Source organism: Anastrepha obliqua, chromosome 2, assembly GCF_027943255.1.
Source record: "Anastrepha obliqua isolate idAnaObli1 chromosome 2, idAnaObli1_1.0, whole genome shotgun sequence".
Classification (NCBI taxonomy): domain Eukaryota; kingdom Metazoa; phylum Arthropoda; class Insecta; order Diptera; family Tephritidae; genus Anastrepha; species Anastrepha obliqua.
In genome coordinates this window covers 16,754,806-16,778,170 of record NC_072893.1, presented here as the reverse complement: position 1 = coordinate 16,778,170, position 23,365 = coordinate 16,754,806, and the positions used below count along the sequence as shown (strand labels likewise).

The window sequence follows — 23,365 nt, the reverse complement described above, 5'->3', positions numbered from 1 at the left end:
ATCAGTTCTACGCAAAAATACTGTGGATTGCGTAGCCGGAGTTGGACTGATGAGGGTTATTTTTTTGAAGCACGGCCGAAGGCCGCCCACCCGAAAAGGAGTTTCATTCATTTTTCATTTCGTTTTCTTTTGTCGAGTTCTATAAGATTCCGCCATTAAATTATTTTCAACTTAAAATTACAGAAAAAAATACTGCAGTTTTACAATGAATTTTCTACTGAACATCTCTGCATACGAACTTCGTTTTTATTTCAGGTGTACGGCAACACCAACTTTGTGCTAAATTAGTGAACTTTAACATTAAATTACTCGAAAACTAAGCGAAATATCAAAAAATTTTACTTATGTAATAATATTTCGAATGTTGCTGGCAAACAGCTTCTTCACACTCCTGGCAGAAGAATCTGGTTTTACGGCGATGTTTGTCTTGAGCATGGCATAAACTGCAATCCCGTTTTTTTTCTAAGGTATCGCTTTTGGTTTCTGTGAGGGTTTTGGGCAGCTTCTGTAAAATGTGCTTGTTATATGTATATACAATTGTCTACGTACAAATTCTTGAATGCATACCTTAGATTCTCCCAAAATAGCTTCAATTCCAGATCGACAAGCGGAATGCTTCATAACATGTATGTTGTTACGTCTGCACTCGATTTGCGGAAGTGCTAACATTTCCGATAAATCGCATAAAAAATTTCTGCGTGCGTCTAATTTAGTGTAATTATTATTTTCTTTGCATATAACAAAACTTCCTAACGCCATCACATCTACAATATTGTAAAAAAACGCAAGAGTCCATCTCTTTGTCTTCCTTTTAGTAGTGTGTCGAGTTAGCATTTGGTCCATGGCATCAACACCCACTTTATTTTTGTTGTAATACATTATTGCTGCTGGCTTTTGCTTGGCGCCTTCAACTTCCTTGTCATAATGAAACGTTGATAGTAATACCACTGCTTTGTTCTTCTTAGGAACGTATGAACAAATGGCTACATTGTCTTTGTGGAATCCAAACTCAGAGGAAAGAAATGTCCTATTCTTGTGCTTTTTCATTTCGGGTGGGATGCATGCTTTATTGCTTCGAAGGGTTCCAACGTATGACAGCCCCAAGCCAATTAGACGCTTACATAAATTAAAACTGGAAAAGAAGTTATCAGCAACTATTGTGCGCCCAGAATTTGCATATTTTGAAACCAAACGTATAAGCTCATTTTCTCCTTGGTTTTTTGCTCTCTCCTCATTGGGTTCTTTTCCGGTATAAATATTTCCAATCAAAGAATAATGGGTTTTTGCATCACATGCCCACCATACTTTTATACCGTACTTAGCCGTACTATTGTGTAAATTTTGTTCTTCCCCGATAAGGAAAGAGTTGTTCGTCAACAGTTATCTCACTATACGGTCGAAAATTCTTTTGAAGATTTTCATTTAGAAAGTTCCAAATGTCTCGTATTGGTGCTGCTTTATCAGTTTCTGAGCGAAAAGATCTAGTACGCCCGTCATCGAAGCGTATATAACGTGATATTGTCAAAAAACGACGGTAAGACATCGTTGCTCTGAAAATTGACATCTGGTTCGTTTTCCACAAAACTGACGCTGCCTGATTATTGTTATTGCTGACTCCTGCTGCAATAAGAATACCAAGAAAACCTCTCAGCTCTGCTTCGTTAAGATCTTGCCATTCTTTTAGATTAGTAGGATGTTTCAAGTTCCATTCATTTGTTTTTGCCGTACCGTACTTGTTTGTTTCGCTTATAATAATATATGATATATTGTATATTATGGCAACGAATGCGACTACTTTGAGGCACTGTCTTACTCCAAACTGTCCCATCTTTGCCAATAAAGTTGTTACTTACATCAGTATTGAAATCTTCATCGCTTTCTGAATTACTATAATCTTCCGCGACTTCAATTTCATATTCAGCTTCAATATCTGAAGCTTCAAGTGGCGACTCATTTTCATCGTCTAAGGCACCAAAATTAGAATCATTATCGCCATTTTCGCTCTCATTTTCAATCTCTTCGGCCAACGCATTTGCGACCAACTCATAAAAATTTGGATCACTACGTTATCATAAATAAAATCTATTTTACTCATTTTTATGCAATAAATACACGCTTTCACTGAAAACACCGACTATTCTTCACTTGAATGCAAACAACAATTTATGACTTCAAATGACACATTCAATATGAAGAAATAAAAATATTTTGTATTACGGGATTTCAAATTCAAATTAGCAAAGAGAGCCATGCACAAACCGAAAATAAAGTAGGCCGGTGCATAAAAAGTATATTGCCACTACGTTATACGCGTAAGGGTCTGGCTAGACCCATTAGTACTCAATGTGACTTTTTCACTGGAAAAGTTAATTTATTATATACATATCTATAAAATATTATAATTAGCTGCATGAAAAAAACTATACTAAAATACCAAACCAAGGATATCAAGAAGCAGAAAAACATAAAAGAGCTTCCTGTCATATAAAATAGTGAAACAAAGTTTAAAAAGGTGTGGCTGGACCCATTGGTACAAATGAGGGTTAATTGTATTTTAAGAGTAAAAATATTTATTTGGAAAGGAGCTATAGCTGAACTCCGAGAGCTCCTCTCACAAACGACGTTTTGCGGTGACCACTATATTTTGAGCTGGATCCTCTGAAATTAAAAAACCAAATAGATTTCGTTAAAGTAATGTTAAATCTAGTAATTAATGGAAGGAATAAGCAAAATAATTTTTTTTTGACAAAATTACGGGTTTTCCAAAAAACAAAAAAAATCGATTTTTGACCAAAATTTCGGCCTTCAATTGTTTATAAAAAAAAATATTTATCAGTGAGAAAAAATTTTCGATGAATTACTAAAAAATATATATTTAAAAAGCTCGTGTTAAAATTTGAGACTAGGCGGCCGCCGTAGCCGAATGGATGGATGCGTGACTACCATTCGAAAGCAAGAGAGAACGTAGTAGGTGCGAGTCTCGGGGAAAGACCAAAATGAAGAAAATATATTTCTAATAGCGGTGGCCCCACGGCAGACAATAGCAAATCTCCGAGTGTATTTCTGCCATGAAAAAGCTCCTTATAAAAAAAATATCTGCCGTTCGGAGTCGGTTTGAAACTGTAGGGCCCTCCATTTGCGGAACAACATCAAGACGCGCAGCACAAATAGGAGGAGGAACTCGGCCAAACCCCCAAAAAAGGGTGTAAGAGCTAATTATATATATATATATATATAATGTTAAATCTAGTAGTTAATCGAAGGATTAAGCAAAATAAATTTTTTTCGCAAAATGGCGATTTTTCCAAAAAAAAAAAATCGATTTTTGACCAAAATTTCTGCCTTCAATTGCTTATAAAAAAAAAAAATATTTATCAGTGAGAAAAAATCTTCGATTAATTACTAAAAAATATATTTAAGAAGCTCGTGTTAAAATTTGAGACTAATAGGTTTAGCCCTTTTCGAGTTCTGTTAGTCACCGGCTTTGAAAACACCATTTTGAAAAAAAACTCGTTTAAAGTTTAAAAAAGCTCTTTACAAGCACTCTAAAACGCCTTTTCAAATTTGCGTGTAACTTCGAAAATATTCACCGGAACGATATTAAATTTTCTGTGTGTATTCTTAAATACATATGTATGTATATGTACATTAACCCATTCCATCCCATTGTACTCGCTTGAGTACAGAAAAAGCATCTTTTTCGAAACGACGTCAAAAGCCATCGCTTACAAATTTTTAAATGTACTCGCCACTTTATAATACAGAGCAATGTTGAAAAGGAATACATATGTTTCTCCTTCTTTTTTTTGAGTCCCGTTATCCGTTATTCACTTGTCTTTGCGTGCACCTTTGCTATTTTTCTTCTTTTCATGGTTTAGTTTGCAATAAGCTCTCTGTTTGACAAAATCTAAGTTATCACGGAAAAAGTTCAGTGTTGTAATATTCATAATATATATAATTTGTATACTTTATACCAAAAAAACGAAAAAAGTTGTGGAAAAGTGCATTTCGGTAGGTTTAAATTCTAGTGTACTCGCATGGGTACAGTGGGAACATTCATATATATTTTGTGTGCATATTTCATGTAGATTTGGTAATGGATGTAAAAAAATTTTACGGAAAGAGGTTTCATAACCTTTCTGCGGCCACCGACTATATTGAATCAAGCGACCGTAGTCACTTCGACTTCGCTATTATACCGCCAAATATCCACTGTGACACAGATGAGGAGGACATTGAAGAGGATAATATATTGCGTGATGATATTCCAACCTTGGAATCGTATTTTTCGATTCTTCTTTACGTCATATGACCTTCTTAGAATTTTGAAAGAACAAGGATTTAAGGCTACTGGGACTGTTCGTGAACGGCGGACCAAAAAATGTCCTCCGAAAACGAACAAAGAACTACAAAAGAAGCAACGGTCTCCCCGTTTGATTTTATGTAAGTTTATCATAATGATTTATTTGAATAGTTGTTTTGTATCAAATTTTGTAGGTTTTCTGACTCAGGAATACTTTTTGTGACGTGGAATGACAATAGCGTTGTGACAGTGGGAACAAACTTTGATAGAATTGAACCTTTACATACCGTCAAACGATGGTCAAGACAAGAGAGGCGCAAGGTGAATGCCCATCAGCCGAAGTTGATAGCGGAATACAACTCAGGAATGGGAGGAGTTGACCTCCACGACCAAGCTTTGAATACTTCCAATATAAAGTTTAGAGGAAAGAAATGGTGGTGGCCTCTTTTCACCACAATGATAAGCTCGTGCGTAGTAAACGCATGGAAGCTTTATAAAATGGCAAGTAAGAGTCAATGCGACTTGTTGCAATACCAACGTGAAATTGTGCGATTTTATTTACGCAATTATAATATCCGGGACATATCTTCAAAACGATCGACAACGGCATCAATAGCTGGTTCTTCATATAACCATTTTCCCAAAAGGATATCGAATCAGCTGAGGTGCAGGGAGTGCCACCAAAGAATTCGATGGATTTGCGAGTTATGCAATGTAGCCCTTTGCGTGGAGAGAGAATGTTTCAAAAACTTCCATACTGTTAACCGAACTAATAACCAAGGAAGTCTTTGAAAGTGTCTTTTTATTTAATACTCCATATTTTCATATACAGGCAATGTATATACATATTATCCCATTGTACTCGATTGGGTACAGCCCAAAAAATGCATTTCTTTGATTTTTTTTCGTGTTTTTTTTTTTAAGGAGCTTAATTACACTATTTCAATAAACGTTTTATAAACGCATTTAAAAAAAAATTGTTTTATATAAGGTTGGGATTTAATGGGTTAAGAAAAAAATATATAAAAAACAATTTTTTGAGAATTCTAACTGCATATAACCCCTTAAATTAGGTTGATTGGGAAAATTTTGAAAAAAATTTATTTAAGTATTTTTTTGTATTTTTATGTATTACATTTTACTTTCTTAAAAACGTACACAAAAACTTTAAGGGTATTTACATTAAAAGGTAGGGATGTATGTATATGACTTTGGCCTCGCGGCTCGAATCCCACGTAAAGCACGGCCCTCGCACTTTTCTAAAAAACGTATTCCTCAAGCCCAAAAACTTATTCTTGCCATCCTTACTCCCGCACAAAAGTCAGCGCATTATTTGCATTGCGGCTGCTAAAACAAGCAAAAACATTGTATCAGTGGCAGCCGCGGTGATAGTGCAGACACACCACTGTAGCGAAGTCTTCAACCATCTGTGTGATCCTTCTGGTAGAAAAATGTGACACACAGATGGCACTTTAAGCAATTAGAATGCCTTGTTCCTAAGCAACGACAGGTGGGCATTTCCACCACTTAGGACTGATAGCGGCAGGCTAAACACCAGCCCTGTCAGACCTCAAATAGATTAACGAAACCAACGCAAAGCAAGTATACTCCCGAGAGGAGTGAACAAGGGGGAAAAAAGAACATCCTTTGGCCGATGGGTTTTTGATTTAAAATGCGTTCTTAAAATGTGTACAATTGATCTTTGGCCATCGATATCTTCTCCATTTTTAATTTTCGCATTAACCGCATTTTAGTACCGTTGTAATTAGCGTAAATATATACGTAGCTATACAATTTACGTGTTTCTTTTTTTTTGTTGTTTTTTTGAACGGATGCTTTAATTATACCCAGATTCGGTAATTCACTTCCCAAAGAATTTCAATGGAATTTTTAGCCGGTGTTGAAATCCACTGGGCCTGCTCGATTATTTAAATAATCTTCCCATTCTTCACAGCGCACAAAATTTGATAAAATTTATTCGTTAACATAAAAATTTGTAATTGTTATTCCATGGCATTTGTTACTATCGAAAAATTTGGTAGTCACCAAAAATTAATTACCTTTCCAAAAATGCCAAAACCATATGCCGAATAGTTTTTGAGATAAAATGCGTTCTTAAAATATGCATGTACAATAAAATTCACCTTTGGCTGTCGATATCTCCTCCCTTTTTATTTCTAACCATCTTTTACCCTTTTAACGGACTTTTAAATTATACCGAGATTCGGTAATTCACTTCTGAGTGAATTTCAATGAAATGTTTGCCAATTGTGTGAAAATCTACTCGGAAGTGAATTACAGGACCTGCTCGATTATTAAAATAAACTTCCTATTCATGACATGACTGCGCAAAAAATTATATAAGGTGTGTTCGTTAACATACATTTTTTCACTGTTATTACAAATTATCACAAAACGGTATTTGTTAATACTGAAAAATTTGGCAGTAACCAAAAATTTAAAGAACAAAGTGAAAATGATGATGATGTTGCACAAATTTTGGTTCTTCTTAAAATTGTGTTATTTTCGCCAATTATGGAACTTAAAATAAAATAAAAAAGTGTTAAAAAGTTAAATGTCAACTATGCGAAATGTTTCTTATTGGCCGTCTCAATTGGAAGCTGTTTCGATGCAAATAAGAAGCTCAAATAAAAAGGTGTTTCGACGCAAATGTTGCCCTTTTTACATTAGCTGTGTTCGTGAAGGCAATAATTTTTGATAATCATTTAAAACTATAAACTAAATATAAAGAATGGAAGATATAGAAGAATTTAGTAAATATAATTGGACTTTACGGAATGTTCCGTATGACGAAGTTGTGTCAATTGTCTCATTTGGATATATCAGCACTCCGCTCCCAACATCAGGGATAAAGAGGAGGAGAAATTTCGATAGGTAAATCACATCATTAGCGGCCGCCGTAGCCGAATGGGTTGGTGCGTGATTACCATTCGAAAGCAAGAGAGGACGTTGGTTCGAATCTCGGTGAAAGACAAAGCCCAAACACCCGAAAAGGGTGTACGCGCCAATTATATATATATCATCACCGTAACATTTTATTTATTTTTCATTGTTATTTTTGATGATTATATACTTGAATATTAGCTGCTAATATTCTGTCACGACTAATCAACAAAAACTTCGACGTTGATCACTACATTTTCGCCACTTAATTTTTGAGGTGGTATAAAGAGCAGTAGCCCTTTTAGGGAATGGGCAAACCCTCGCGTGCATTTTTGCCTCCTAAAAGTCTCTCATAAAATTCAAAGTTGGAATGTGTAACGACCAAGAATCCCGGTTCAAAAGTCATAAAGTTCTGTCTTAAGGAAAATATCTCAATTTTCCGCGGTGAGAAATGTGACAGTCTGTGGCAATATGTTTTTTTATAAGAAATACTTTAAGGTACCATAATGTGGCTGCACTATGTAGATGTATTAATAATAAACGTTTATGTCAAAGAAGGCAAATGCGGATTTTTTTTTTAATTATTTCCTCTAAATGTTTACTGTTACGTCGGTTATCCTCTTGGAATCTGGCCTTTGTACTCAGTCCTTTGGGAATTTCCCAGTTTCTTTGGCAAATCTGTAAATATCCTCCAGTTTTAGAGAACGAATATTACTCATTCTCCCGACATCGGAATCCAAAACTCGTAGCATTGCTCTAGCAAAGGCAAGACACTCATAGACCTTACTTTCGAGGTATTCCCACAGAAAAACGTCCATAGGGCTAAGATCACGCAATCCGGGTGGCCAGGATATGTCACCGAGACGACATATCAGCTTACTAGGGAAGAAATCACACAGTATCGCCATGGTCTCTCTGGCTATGTACAGTGTGTCACCATCTTGATGAAACCATGAAACCATCAAACCGTCACTTTGGGAGTGTGAAGTGGTTTTTGACGTTGCTTGTCATTTAGGTGACCAATAACGGAAATTTTTACTTATGTACAGATCCATTTTAATTAAAATGAGCTTCATCACTCCAGAAGATAGTGGTTACCGTACGAAATAGGTCCAACATTGACTCCTAGAAATTTGTCCACACATTGTAATTGTTAGGCTTCAGCGCTTGCACGATTTGATTTTTGAAGGAGTAAAGTCTAAGATCATTCCACAATGATGCATGCGTATAGTTTTTGGAAGTCGCAGGACAGCCGCTCTCTTCCGCATGGCATGGACTAAGGGTGATTGTCGTGCAAAATTGTGACAAAGAGTTCAATATTTTCATTTGTTCTCGATGCCTGGCTGGGCCCAGCCGTGGGCTGTTTGCCACCGAACCTTTGCACCCATGAATGAAGCAAATCTTCCAACGTAAACGTTGAATATTGTAACGGGAACAAAATCTAGGATGAGCATTTGCACACGGATAATTGGCCTTGAAATATGCTTCGTTTGCGAACGCACGTTATTCAGCCGTCCACTGTGATAGAAAGAGTTGTTTCTAATAGCTTCGAGTGTATTACTGCCGTGAAAAAGCGCCTCAATAAAATTGTCTGTCGTTCGGAATCGGCCAAAACTGCAGGTCCCTCCGTTTGTGGAACAACATCAAGACGCACGCCACAAATAGGAGGAGGAGTTCGACAAAAAACCCAATAAGGAGGTTGGCAGCCAATTATAAAGGGTTTTCCAATAAGAGGTGTTATTTTGATATTCAAAGTTATTTTTTTCATTATAAAGAGGAAGGTATGCCGGTAATAGTGAAAAATAACATCAGGCAAATGACCACCACGACCACGATTACAGGACACTATCGTTTTCATGAAATTTTCCATAACCGAATTGCAAAGTGGCTGCCCTATGTCCTCGATAGCCTCACGAATTCCATCTTTGAGATTTTGAATCGGCCATGGGCTGTTGGTGTGGATCTTTTCTTTCACGTGTCCCCAAAGAACAAAGTCACTAGGTGTGAAATCACAAGATCTCGGTGGCCAATTGTGATCACCTCTTCGAGAGATAACACGGCCCGGAAACTTTTCCCATAAAAGATCAATGGTTTCATTGCTTGTGTGGCACGTAGCGCCGTCTTGTTGAAAATAAACGTTGTCCAAATGAATACCATCCAATTCCGGCCATACAGAATCGTTAGCCATCTCTCGATAGCGACAGATAACACCTGTTATTGGAAAACTCTTTATATACAAGGTGAAGTCCAAAATAAACAAGACTGAGCTAAACTAGAAACGACAGGACCTTTGTTCTGAAAGCTTCGAGTTTCTTTATTCAAAATAGTTTCCTCTGATCTAAAAACGTTTCGAAAGAGTGCTTCATGCCATTGACCGGAATGTTCTTCAGGATGTCGGTACAAGCCTTTTGGATGGCCTCTACGGGCGCAAAACGTTTTGCTTTCATGGGCAAATGCAATTTTCCGAATAGGTAAGAAGTCACAGGGAGCCATATCAGTCTTATACGGTGAGTAATTGAAGTGTTCGCGCCAATTATTTATTTATTATTATTTCATTTATTGATGCTTTCCATTTCAATTCAACCGGGCTATTCGGGTCATGTTCTTCGATTTCGATGTAACTCAAATATGTTGCTCTCTGGTCAAAATAATGAGACACGTATTTTTTTTTCGCCCGAAAAAATTTTTTTTCAAGCTTTATCGGCAATTTTGTTTTTCGGCTCAAAATCGATTTTTTTTAATAATATAAGAAAATTTTGTTTTTAAATGCTCATAACTTAGTCAAAAATGAACCGATTTTAATAATTTTGGGTTCAAAAGGATCGTCATTACTTACACGAGCGATTTCATGTAGAAACAGTTGCAAAAAAGCAGTTGCAATTTTTTTATTTTGCAAAAAACAAAAAGTGCGAAACAGGTTTTTTACTCAAAAATTCATTACTCAAAAACAACTCATTTTAGCTACTGGGCATTCAGCTTAATTGAAGTTTGAGGTGTCCTCTTGATTTGGAAAAAGTTATAAAAAAAAACAAAAATACACTTTTTGAAATATTGAATTTCGAAAAAATTTCAATTTTTTTCTTTTTTGCTAAATAAAAAATTTTCAACTACTTTTTTGCAACTGTTTCTACATGAAATCGCTCGTGTAAGTAATTACGATCATTTTGAACCCAGAATTATTAAAATCGGTTCATTTTTGACTAAGTTATGGGCATTTAAAAAAAAAATTTTCTTATATAATTAAAAAAAATCGAGTTTGAACCGAAAAACAAAATTGCCGATAACTCTTGAAAAAAAAAATTTTTCGGGCGAACAAAAAAATACGTGTCTCATTATTTTGACCAGAGAGCAACATATTTCAGTTACATCGAAATCGAAGAACATGACCCGAATAGCCCGGTTGAATTGAAATGGAAAGCATCTATTATTTATTTCAGAGAATATGAAATGAACGGGCTGAATTTTGCTGATGAGTCGCGGGTGACGTGGCAGCCGAAGTTGCTCTCACAATTTTGCTTCGTATGGCCAAGACTGGTAATCTATCATCCTAGGTTCCAGTAAGGTAGAACCGATCTCTTCTAAATTACGAGTTTCTTGAACTTACTTTTGATGATAGCACCACGACAGCTGATAGGCAGATAGACCTGGGAATGCTTTGATAGGCTGCAACAACAAAATGAAGTTGCTAACCTACTTTAATATTCGTTTTAATAGAATTCGTCAAATTACGTTTTGTTTATATTCACATTAGGAAAATATATAAGTGTGTATAACCTGCAGTGTTTGGGTTTGTAGGTAAATTCGTTTGTATAGTTGCTTTCTAACTTCACAACAAATATACTTAAAAAACAAATTGGTTTCCATGTAATGGTTTTGTCAATAAGAATTTCGCATTCCCTCCGCACTGCATAAATGCCAAAAATTCCGTTGTATCAAAGAGGTCTTTAGTCTCAAAGTGCAGTTCGCTTCATTAGCACATCCTTGGCGATAAGCTTTACTACTTTTCGCATTGAAATGCTTTGCTGGGCTGTTGAGGATAAAAATTTGCTATCGCGCTATCCAAGTATATATCCAAAAACGGAAACGGTTAAAGATTTAATGTTGAAATCGAGTATACCCATAGTGAGTGCAGTTAGTGTGCAATAGAAGCCACAAGCAATAATAAAAAACAAAATTAATAAAAATTAAAAAAAAAAAAAAAATTGGATATACAACTAATCATTAAATTCATCACCACAAACGAACACTGACCATGAAGTATCACGCCACATCATATCTCGAGAATCGCATCTTCGATCACCGTTTGGTCAAAGACAACCTGCTTGATAAGTGGCCCACCGAGAACAGCACCGTCCATGAGTTCATTGAGCGCAAAGACCACAGGAATTTGGCCGAGTCATATGTAGCGCCTTCACATTATTACTTTCACATTTTTTACATAAAACGTACACTCCATCGCCACAATGTCACACACACACACACACACAATAAATCGCATTGGCCACACCCATTTGAAAAATACAATAGAAATTTTACATTTTTCACCTCATCTACTGTATGTAGTTATTTTTTGTTTGAAAAACAAAAACAATTTTTTGTTCTTAATTTATGTCGATTTTCGTAGCCTAATTCTGTAGTTTAAAAATTGTCAGTTTTTTTTGCTTGTACAAATTAGTTTGTATTTTTGTTAGTATAAAAAATTAAAAAAAGTCAGTTAATTCAAAATGTCTACAAAATTTGAACAAACTGTGATGTATTCACAATTACAGCCATGGAGTACGGCTGGTGCACCGCCATGTATGGAGCCCGTGTCTGGTCCATCCGTACCACCGCGCGTTGGCATATCTTATCAGGTGAAACTTTTTGTTGTATGCAGGTATGCAGTAGCATAAAATTTGTTTATTATAATTTTTTCTATAGACAAATCGTCCGCATCCATGGCGACCGACATTGGCGTACGAAATGATTGAGGTCAAGAACTTAGCTGAGCAACCAGTCACCAATCAGCTGATGAAGCCATGCTTCTCACCCTCTGGCATGACAACCGAACCTATGAACTTTCCCAACTTAGTAACGGGTTTCGAACGCAATCCACAACACGCTGCCCGTGCGGCACTCTTCACGCGCTACACGAACAACGAATGGGTCAATAGCAATCTTACCAAATATGCAGAATCGAATATTAATAGGTAAATATTTGCCGAGCATAAAACTAATGTTAGGTTAGGTTTTTGGGAACCTTATACCTATGTACGAGGTGTGTTCAAAAAGTATCGCGAATTTTGTGTTTTTTTTTCAAAAATTATTTATTTTTTTATTTTTCCCCTTGAAAGTAATGCCCGTGAGATATTATGCACGTGTGCCAACGTTTTTTCCAATCTTCGAAGCTCTTCAAAAAATCATTTTTTTTTTATCTTGTTCAGCTCCTCCTTCATAAAGACGGCATTATCTCGCAATCGTAGCGTAGCATCGTCCTTTCATGGGCCTGTTCAGTTTCGGGAACAAGAAAAAGTCACATGGGGTACGGAATACGGTGGCTGTGGCATCATTAATGTGTTGTTTTTGGCCAAAAAGTCGCGCACAAGCAACGATGTGTGAGCAGGGGCGTTATCGTGCTGCAAGAGCCAATTTTTGTTCTTCCACAAATCCGGGCGGTACTGGCGGCTTACTTCGCGAACATTGCGCATAACTTGCAGGTAATATTCCTTTTTGACCGTTTTACTCTGCGGCAAGAACTCATGATACACAACGCCCCTGCAATCGAAGAAAACGGTAAGCAAAACTTTTACATTCGACCGAACTTGGCGCGCTTTTTTCGGTCTTGGTTCGTGCGGCAGCTTCCATTGAGATGATTGAGCTTTGGTTTCTACGTCATAACCATAAACCCACGATTCGTCAGCAGTTATGACCCTCTGGAGCAAATTCGGGTAGTCGCGGGCAGAGTCCAACATCTCATTAGCAATGTTTATGCGATGCTGCTTTTGGTCGAAATTGTGCAGTTTTGGTACGAATTTCGCGGCGACCCGTCTCGTCCCCAAATCATTGAAAAAAATCGAATGGCACGAGCCACGATATGTCTGGGTCCTCAGCAACTTCTCTAACGGTGATTCGACGATTGGCCAATACCAGTTTCTTCACTTTATCAATTTTTTCGTGTGTTGTTGAAGTGCCTGTCGTTCACATCTTCTCGGCCTTCTGAGAACATTTTGTATCACCGATAAACGTTGCTTTGGTGCAAAGTAGCTTCTCCGTATGACACAGTCCACATTCGGAATGAATCCGCGCAATTAATTTCGTTTTTCACACAAAACTTGATACAGGTTCTTTGATCCATCTTTTTGAATAGGTAAAAATCGAAGACGAGCCGAAACACGTACAAACAAAGCAGCTGTCAACACATTGACTGAACATTCAAAATAGCCGAGCTCCTCCTCCTATTTGTGGCGGGCGTCTTGATGTTCCACAAATGGGGGACCTACAGTTTCAAACCGACTCCGAACGGCAGTTATTTTTTATGAATAGCTTTTTCATGGAAGAATTACACTCAGAGGTTTGCCATTGCCTGCCGAGGGACGACCGCTAATAGAAAAAACGTTTTCTTCTTTTTGGAGACTCACCGAGATTCGAACCTACGTTCTCTCTGAATTCCGAGTGGTACCCATTCGGCTACGGCGGCCGCGGGGAACCTTACTGTTCACATTTTTATGGAACCAGTTAGACTCTCTTAAGAAGCGTAGGATAGGTTTTATCCCAACACCGAATAGTTCCGTAAGAGGATCAAAATGGTATTTGCCTAACAACTTTGCTCTATTTCTAGCTAAGGCTGGGCAATTACAGAGGAAATGCTCTATTGTTTCTTGCTCTTCCTCGTCTCTACAACTTCTGCAGTGTTCATGAGAAAATACTCCTAGCCCAGAAGAGTGCCTACCTAACAGCCAGTTACCTGTGACCTAAGCCACGACCTTCAAAATGTTCTCTTTTGAGAAGTTGAGCAATTCTCCTGATCTTTTCTTGTCTATTTGCGGTCACATTAGACTGGTTGGAACACAAGTATTTTCTTCTCTCCATGACCTATTGGCCTCCTGTTGAATATTATTTTTTATCCTTAATTTGCAAGTTGCCATAGGAATTCCACTATTGCCTCTGTTTTCAAGCAGTGCAAGATTAGTACTCTTTCTGGCTAGCTCATCGGTCTTCCAATTTCCCCCAATATCTCTATGTCTCACAACCCATATAAGGCTGCCTTTGAAGACGGTGCTAATGTCATTTAGATCTGCCAGGCATTGCTAAGCAACCTTTGATCTTAGTAAAACTGCCTCCATTGTTTTGATCGCCACCTGGCTGCCCGAGAAGTCGTAGTTAGTTAGTCGTAGTTTTTGTTGCGGCGTGTGTGTTAACCTTTAACTACTGAGGTGAAATATTTGGACGTAGTTTCTGAGGTAGGGGTAAATTTTACCCCTTTATAATCTATAAATAATTTTTGTGAACGAAAATTTTTTTTAAACTATTTGTTTTTAATTGGAATACTAAAACATATTTTTAAATGAATAGAGTAATAAATTTAAAGAAAACGAACTTTTAGTTTAACAAAACAAGGACTTTATTTCATAGTCACTTTTCTTAAAACTAAAAAAACAGCACTAACATAACTTAAAAAAAATTGTAAGAAAAAATTCAAAACTAGATAAAGGCACTTTTCACAACCAAATTTATGACATTAGAATCACAAAAAAGAAAACAAACAAAAGTTATGTTCAAAAAAAAAAACTGCAGATCAATCTTTTTGGAGGATTTTTACTCATCAAATTCTTTATTTGCACACTTCGCGTATACGCGTTTACTGCATCCCATACACATAGCTTAGTACAAAACAAACAAACATATGGAGTCTTCCGCTTCAACCTACTAGGGCAAATGTAGCATAACTTTTTCGCAGTTGTGGCCGGCTCTCCTAGAGGGGAAGCTACGGAGTCTGGTCCCAAGATGCTACTTATATTGTCTCGAATTAACCTGGGTAGTCGAGGATTATGCTGTCGCCTTTGCAAATGTGGTAAAATCAATTGCCGGCCTAGACTTTTCAAAAAGTCTGCCCTCGATTTATCATCAAACTCAGCACAAGATTGATATATAACGTAAGCATTTGCAGCAGTAGTCTATAAAAATTTGCGAGTGACCAGCGTCGCGTACGTCGAGTGGTTGAATATATGGAGCACTTCTTATCAAGTTCACCAACTCCCCCTTTTGTGTTATTATAGTCTGCTATTATTGCCGGCTTTCCACTTTGGATATCGCTTTCTTCCCTGTGATGCATAGAAGATAACAAAAGAACAGCTTTGTTTTTGTGAGGCACATATGATAAAATGGTAACTTCTTTGGTAAAACCGTACAAACAAGATCCAATTGGTCTGTTTTTACTGGGCTGAAATTCGGGAGGTATTTTCCTTTTATTTTTCTTTAATGTACCCAAATACATAAGCTGTCTTTTTTTAATTCTTCTATAACCTGCATTGAGGAAAACCAATTATCAGCAGTAATATTTCTGTTACTTCCTTCTATAATTTTAGTTAGCCTTAATACGGCTTGTGTTGGTACTGATAGCCTTTTTTCTTCAGTTGTGAGACCATTTCCGTCAGAATTTTTGCCATGGTATATATAAACATTTGCAAGGTACTGTGTGCGAGCATTTGTTAACGCCATTATTTTGATGCCATATTTTGCTGGCTTTTTTGGCATATACATTTTAAATCTGCACCTACCGCGAAACGGCACTAACATTTCATCGATGCATCTATGGGTACCAATTGTATAATTTTTTCGGCAGTTTTCTATAAACTTATTGAACAGTTCTGAAATGGCAGCCAATGGATCCGTTAATAATCGTTACTTTCTCTCTGTGGAGTCTTCAAATCGTAAGCAGCTAAGGATGCATAGGAATCGTTCCTCCGACATTGTGGACCTGAAAATTTGTCTGCCTGTTCCATCTGTTGTAAATATAAGGCCAGTGTCTTCGTGATTCGATTTGAAAACGGACGAATATATCAAAACACCGAAAAATGCTCGCAACTCAATAATATCCAAACATTTCGCTTCACTTCTTTGAGACTTATCGAACTTAGCCTTTAGTTTGGTATTTGTGTGTTGAAGAATTAGGTTCTCTATATTTCTATCGAAAAATCTTGACCAAAACCCAATTATTCCATCTTCAAGGTTTTGCTGCAATGCTTTTGGCAAGCGCACGATGTTATGTAGTGGAGTTTTACTGCACCGTGCTGGCTTTTTTGCTGACCACTTATACCCATTTTTTCCATAAAAATATTTGGTTACTCCTATTGACTTAATTGCATCTTCTCCATCTCCATGTTCATTAGCATTGTCAATTTCTTTAGCAAGATCTTCCTCGGAAACATCACATTCACTTCCTTCTTCATCTTCAATGCTCATTATATCACTATCTTGAAGGCAAAAATCAGGATCAGCAATTTCATCATCAACGTCACTGATTTCGTCATCGTCTTCCAGCAATCTGGCTATCGCTAAGTCATTTAATTTGCTTGAATTTGACATAACCTAATAAAATAAGTTGCAATAAATCGTAGGAGTAGTCAAAATGATTCCACGAAAAACTAACGCTAAGCCTGAGAAGTGGTATTTTATTTTCTATTAAATACTTACGCTTAGTCTGATGTGGTGGTAAAATAATTTCTATTAAAAAAATACGTAACCCCAGACGAGTGGTAATTTTGACACCAGCACTGGTATATCTCCGCTTATACAATACCCCCGACTGTAGAAACACAACTGAATAATAATCATAGGATAACGAGAAGATACCAAGAGAATGAAATTGATAGCGCTCAACTGCAGAGAGTGAGAGAGAAAACAAATTACGAGGTGTAAAATTTACCACCACCTCAGTAGTTAAAGGTTAAGGTACACAGTTACGTCCTGTATGGCTAAAACTTCTGCCTGGTAGACGCTACAACTGTCCGCAAGTCGGACGAATAATTCCAACCCTAATTCTTTTGGAAATACCCTATATATATACATATTATATATAATTGGTGCGTATACCCTTTTTGGGTGTTTGACCGAGCTCCTCCTCCTATTTGTGTCGTGCGTCTTGATGTTGTTCCACAAATGGAGGGACCTACAGATTTAAGCCGATCCTACTTTATTTTCTAGCTTGGATCCATCGGTGTAAAAGTTTATTTCCCCCCTCTTCTCCATGGTCTCTGAGTTTGCCATTCACTTCTTGACGGGATGTTAGTATGTTGAAGGTGGGCTTAGGGAAAGAGTAGTCGATTTCTTGATTATAAATACCCATAGTGCGTAGTATAGAAGAATGACCAAGCCACCAGGTCCACCAGAACATAAAACTAAGCCAAACAATATTCCATTACTCAGCCACAAGTAAATGTCATATTTTCCCACAGAAATCAGGCGGAGCGTTTGCGCAACGATGCCGTGCGTCTAATGCGCGAAACCGATGAGAAGACTTCGCAGGGCCAACGTGATGCCGGCCGTCGTTTGGGTGAACGTATAACGGATGTAACATTCTGGCGCAACGAATTAAGCGCTGAGCTGGATAAATTGATTTCTGAATCGTCGGCGATTTCCGAATTGAAGCGTCGTTGCGGTAAGGCCATGCTTGACTTGGAAGCGCCTCTACATATCGCACAAGAGTGCTTGTACCACCGCGAAGCGCGTGCGGGTGTGGAAAAGGTACACGATACAGCTGAAAAGGCGCTGCTACTAGAAATAGATAACGTACGGAATTCGCGCGATAAGCTTAAGGATCTCCATGAAAAGGTAAAAACATTGTAGATTGGGTACTTCGCTTGGCATTCATTTATTTCTTAATCCGTTGCAGATCACAAGGCAAGCCAATGACTGCCGCGCCGCTCAACACTTACTGGAAGATGATGTTGCGCATAAAGAGTCAACTTTGGGTATTGATTCGGTTTGTCATCAGTTGAATAACTACAGTCGTGGCATTACTTATTATGGCGGCATTGAAAAATACGATCCGAGCATTAGTACGCAGGACTCATGGGCCGAGTCGAGCAGTCAACGTGTTAGCAGGTTAATTATTATTTGCTTGCATAATTAACATTTTTTTACCAGCATTTGTTCGCTATACGCAGATCCCAGGCCGAGCGCGCAAAGCTCTCACAACTACGTAGTGATGCCGAAACGATTGTGAATGCCATCGCTCAATCTGTATGGGATCATTGGAGTAATACGAATAATGCTTTGGATAGACGCGCACAGGAGATGAATGAGTCCAAGAATAAGATACAGTTACATTTACACAAAGTGCAACAGGAGCTTTTCGATCTGGAAAAACACATTTTCCTTATACAAAAAGCCATACAGGATAAATCGAGTCCATTGAAAGTGGCACAAACGCGCTTGGAAGCACGTACGCATCGTGAGGGCATAGAATTGTGCAAGTGAGTATTTTTAACCGCTTGAGATCATTAAGAAAGGATGCCGCAGTTCTTTTTGAAGGGGCAAGTATTTCGTATCCTGCTATAAGGCAAAGGTTTTTTTTTCTCCCTTCTTCCGAATCATCTAAAGCTTTAGATTCTGGTGAATAATAAGGAGAGAGGCCAAAAGATCTTAGAGAGACGAAAATACTGGTGTTACAACCAGTCGAATTTGGTCGCAAATAGATAAAAAAGGTCGAGAGAATTGCTCAACCTCTCAAGATAGAACATCTCGAAGGTCGTGGCTTGTGTTACCGGTCATTGGCTCTTAGGCATACACTCTTCTAGGCTAGGAATATTTTCGCATGAATACTGCAGAACTTGTAGAGATGAAGAAGAGCACGAAATAATGCAGCACTTGGTCTGTAATTGTCCAGCCTTTGCTAGGAGTAGAGCAAGGTTGTTAGGAAAATACCATTTTGACTCTCTTACTGAACTGGTGTCCTTTCGCCCCTACTTTGGCTAGTTGCTATTGACGAAGTTCTGATAATGGTAAATAAGGGTGGGGTTAAGGTAGTAGCATACGCCGATGACTTGGTCCTGATGGTATCGGGACCGTTCCCCTCAGTTATGGCTGAGATTTTGGGTAAAGTCACTGGCTGTACGCAGTCGCAGGGCTGCCACTTGCGGCCTCCGAGTCAACTCTGACAAAACGGGGCGGGTGCTATTTACCAGAAAATACAGGGGTTTTCAGTAAGAGCGCTTCAACTTTTGAACTTTTTTGAATAAAACACAAACGGTTTGACTTTTTTAACTAGTTTTTTTTTATTATCGAGTTTGAACATATACATTTAAGTATGAAATTCGATTTCTTTTGCATGACCACCGCGTGCACGTTTTACGAAGTCCAATCGTTGGTCGAAAATTGACCACTCTTTTGCATAAATCGGCCGAACCTCCAGCAATTTCGCGTTCAATATTGGCTCTGAGCTCACAAATCGTCGCCGGCTTGTTACTGTAGACCAATGACTTCACATAACCCCAAAACGGGACGGCTTGTTAAATGGACCGTAAAATGGCCGTAATGCTCCTAAAGTAGCAGCAACAGAACGATTATTTTCATAAAAAACAATTTGCAATCGTTGCTCAAGTGTGTAGCGTTCCATGATGAAATGTATACTAATGAAGTTTACAAATGGCAAGCGAAAAATAAAAAATATTGCGTCGTTCGCCCTACCTATCGGAAAAAAGTTGAAGCGCACCTATTGAATAACCCTATATAAACCTCCAAACTTTCGATTTCCCAAATTAAACAAACACGTTCTCCCGCTCTCATCGGAAGTTAGGTATCTTGGAGTGCTACCTGACTCCAAGCTCCATTGGAAGCTACACATTGAAAATCAGGTAAAGAAGGCCAGTATAGCCTTCTACTTCTACAGGTCGTGCTGTGGATGTGTGACGCAGTGATTTTACCAATTTTAACGTATGGATGCCTAGCTTGATGGGAAGCTCTTCGGAAGGGCTATAATATCACTAAACTGGGGAGGGTGCAAAGGACGGCATGCATTGGCATCACCGGGTTATGTAAAACTTGCCCCATTGCTTCCCTGAATGTCCTTTTGCACTTACTTCCCATCGACTTTTGCGTTATTTCTATCGCAGCTCAAAGTGCAATCAGGTTAACGCAGATTGACATCTGGTGAACCACTGACTCGTACCACAACGGACCTATGGTACATATTCTTAGTGAGTTGCCTATTCTAAACCGACTGCCACAAAAACCTAACTTAACCTATGAAGAAAGTTCATAATTAAATTAATTTCATCGATCACATCACCCAAGCTTTCATATGACAATGATCCAAGCATCGAATTTAACTCGGCCTGCCCAATGTTAGTCGTTTCGACTACGAATTAAAAAAATCATTGACTATGCTGGGTTAATAAATCTTCGTATTCATATTAGCGGGCAACATTGTGGGTACAAGTCCATGGCTATGGTCGTCATTTTGTATTTTATTTGCTTTATTTTCTTTTTTTTAATTTAATACGAGGTAGCTCAACTGAAAGAAAAATTATATTTTGTGATTTTTCCCGCCAACAATTTTAACCAACTGTTCGTAAAACTTGCAAATTGTTACTGGTTTTGCGTTCATGTATATTACTTCCTGTGATATTTTTCTCTTTGAGAGCGAAATTAACTTACTGGATAATTTTTACATGAACAAATCTATTTATAGATCGTGATTCGGATCGTAAAATACTTCAAATTTTCGACATCTTGATCACGAAACTGGAATCACGCGATAAGTATTGAATGTGCAGGGTTTAAGAAAAAGTAAATAATTGGCGCGTACATCCTTTGTGGGTGTTTGGCCGAGCTCCTCCTCTTATTTGTGGCGTGCGTCTTTATATTGTTCCACAAATAGAGGAAACTACAGTTTTATGCGGTCTCCGAACAGTAGACATTTTTATCAGCACTTTTTCATGGCAGAAATGCACTCGGAGGTTTGCCATTGCCTGCCGAGGGGCGACCGCTATTCGAACCTACGTTTTTTCTGTGAATTCCGAATGGTAGTCTCGCATCAAGTCATTTAGCTAGGTCGGCCGCCTGGATGTGTAGGGTTTAGTTTGCTTATTTAGTCAGTACGAGTAGTTTTTTCTATCATATCGAACGTAGAGAGCGAATTTTTTCCTGCTCCATTTTTTAAACTTTGAATCACACAGCCCAAAAATGATGTGAAAACTGACGCGATAAATATTTAAAATGCAGGATACATCGCAAACGGAGCATAATCCACCAATATTGGTTTTTTTTTCGTCAAACTAAACATTTATTGAACATCTAGAGTTCGCCTATAAATAACATAACCTCTCCATTCATCAATTTATAACAATATTTATGCTGTAAATTGTTGACAAAATATTGAACGTTAACGGTATGACATTAGTATGTCATAAGGCAATAAAATTAAAAAAGTGGATAAAGGAAACCATGCACCCAAAAGCAGGGATCTGGATAAAGTCATATTCTCTTCTTCTTTTATTATAATCTTTTGCTCCTATGTTTCTTTACAAATTTACTCTCTCTCTCTCACCGTTTTGGGTGTTTGGCCGAGCTGCTCCTCCTATTCGTGGTGCGCGTCTTGATGCGAGTCTACCATTCGGAATTCAGAGAGAACGTAGGTTCGAATCTTGGTGAAAGACCAAAAAGAAGAAAAAGTTTTTTTCTAATAGCGGTCGCCCCTCGGCATGTTGTGATTCAAAAATATTCACGCGATTTCCTGTTAACTTTAGGAGTGTTTTTTTACATAATAATTTGTAACAATTTTGTAGATCTGTTCGATAAGGTTTGTCTTGAGCAGGGGTCTACCAAATTTACTCTTTCTTTTTATATGGGGTTGTTTTCCGATGTAATTTTGTGCGCTGAACACAACTCTGGTGAAAGTGCTCACCACGTCATAGTTTTGAGAAAATTATGGCCATTTTTGGTGTTTTTACCCTCATTTTTCTTAAAAACCTGATGTGCTAGTGACCTAATTTTACACTACAATGCCTATATATATATATATTATATATAAGTTAAAAAAAAAAAACCTAAACACTTTTGAATAAAATATGGCTAACCTAAGGTTTAAGTCTTTAGTGCGTCAGCTTTTGAAAATACTTTTCTTGGGTGGTTAAGGAGGTTAAAATCAAAATGTAAGAAACATCATCAAAGATGCCGTCGTGCCAGTGGTATCTGCGGCATGCTCGCACTAACACTTTAAAAATCTTCCTTCCTCCTCTGCTGAAATCCACCTTGGGACCGTGATCACATTTCATCCAGGTGGAACCGCGTTTATGCCCACAACGGGTACCTGCGTACCTCTCACATGGGCGTTTGACCTACGCTATCGATAGTATCCAATGCTTCCACTGTGTTCATAAATGGTTCTGCAACAAATGGAACATCGGAAAAAATTTCGTAGGTAATACCAACATGCCGTGGTCTGATACCGTCGTGAGCACTTCTTGGGTGTTTACCGACACTTTTTTTAAACCATCACCACGTGATTTGCGGTTCAAGTACTCGAACGTGCGAATATTCCTTAAAAATTCTGGGAAGTATTTTATGTTATTACAACAACATCGCTACTAGTAGTAAAGAGTAAATGCCATCAACCGTTATCCCGGTGCGAAATGCATAGTTTAACGGGACAAAATCCATCCCATTATTGCTTTCTGGTTTATCCGAGATCTAAATATGGCATCACACTCAATATGATTATAAAATGAGTTTATAGGTCTTCCACTCATTTCTTCCTCTTCTAAATACTCAACCCTTTACGTCACGAACTATAATTTTTTGTTTATATTTTCCAGGGACTGGGCACAACTACGTCTGGTGCAAGAAGTTCAAGATATACAAGACACCGTTAAACAGCTGCATCATAAGTTGCAGGAAGCCGAGGCTCAACATCAGAATTTGTTAAAAACCCGTTCAACACTCGAGGCTGATTTGCGTCGCAAAGTGAATGCATTGTTCATTGATCGGGAAAAGTGTATGGGGCTGAGACGTTCTTTCCCCGTAAATAATTTGATTAAATACTAAATTATTGAAGTTTAAAAATTGTTTTCGTGTCTAAATCAAAGTGGATAATTGATTACCACACGTGCATGTATCATAGCACAATTGAGTGCTAATATATTTTATGTCAATAAATAATTAAATACTTGAATTTAAATT

General features: G+C 37.8%; 1 protein-coding gene across 1 annotated transcript; it reads left to right on the top strand.

Moving 5' to 3' along the window:
• The first annotated feature begins 11,810 nt into the window (after window positions 1-11,810).
• On the top strand, window positions 11,811-23,363 carry LOC129237307 (tektin-3). Its single transcript, XM_054871971.1, has 6 exons — window positions 11,811-12,060; window positions 12,128-12,396; window positions 17,641-18,016; window positions 18,078-18,289; window positions 18,352-18,660; window positions 23,002-23,363. Exons 1-6 carry the CDS (start codon window positions 11,932-11,934, stop codon window positions 23,228-23,230), a joined length of 1,524 nt encoding a protein of 507 aa, XP_054727946.1. The 5' UTR covers window positions 11,811-11,931; the 3' UTR covers window positions 23,231-23,363.
• Window positions 23,364-23,365: the final 2 nt, after the last annotated feature.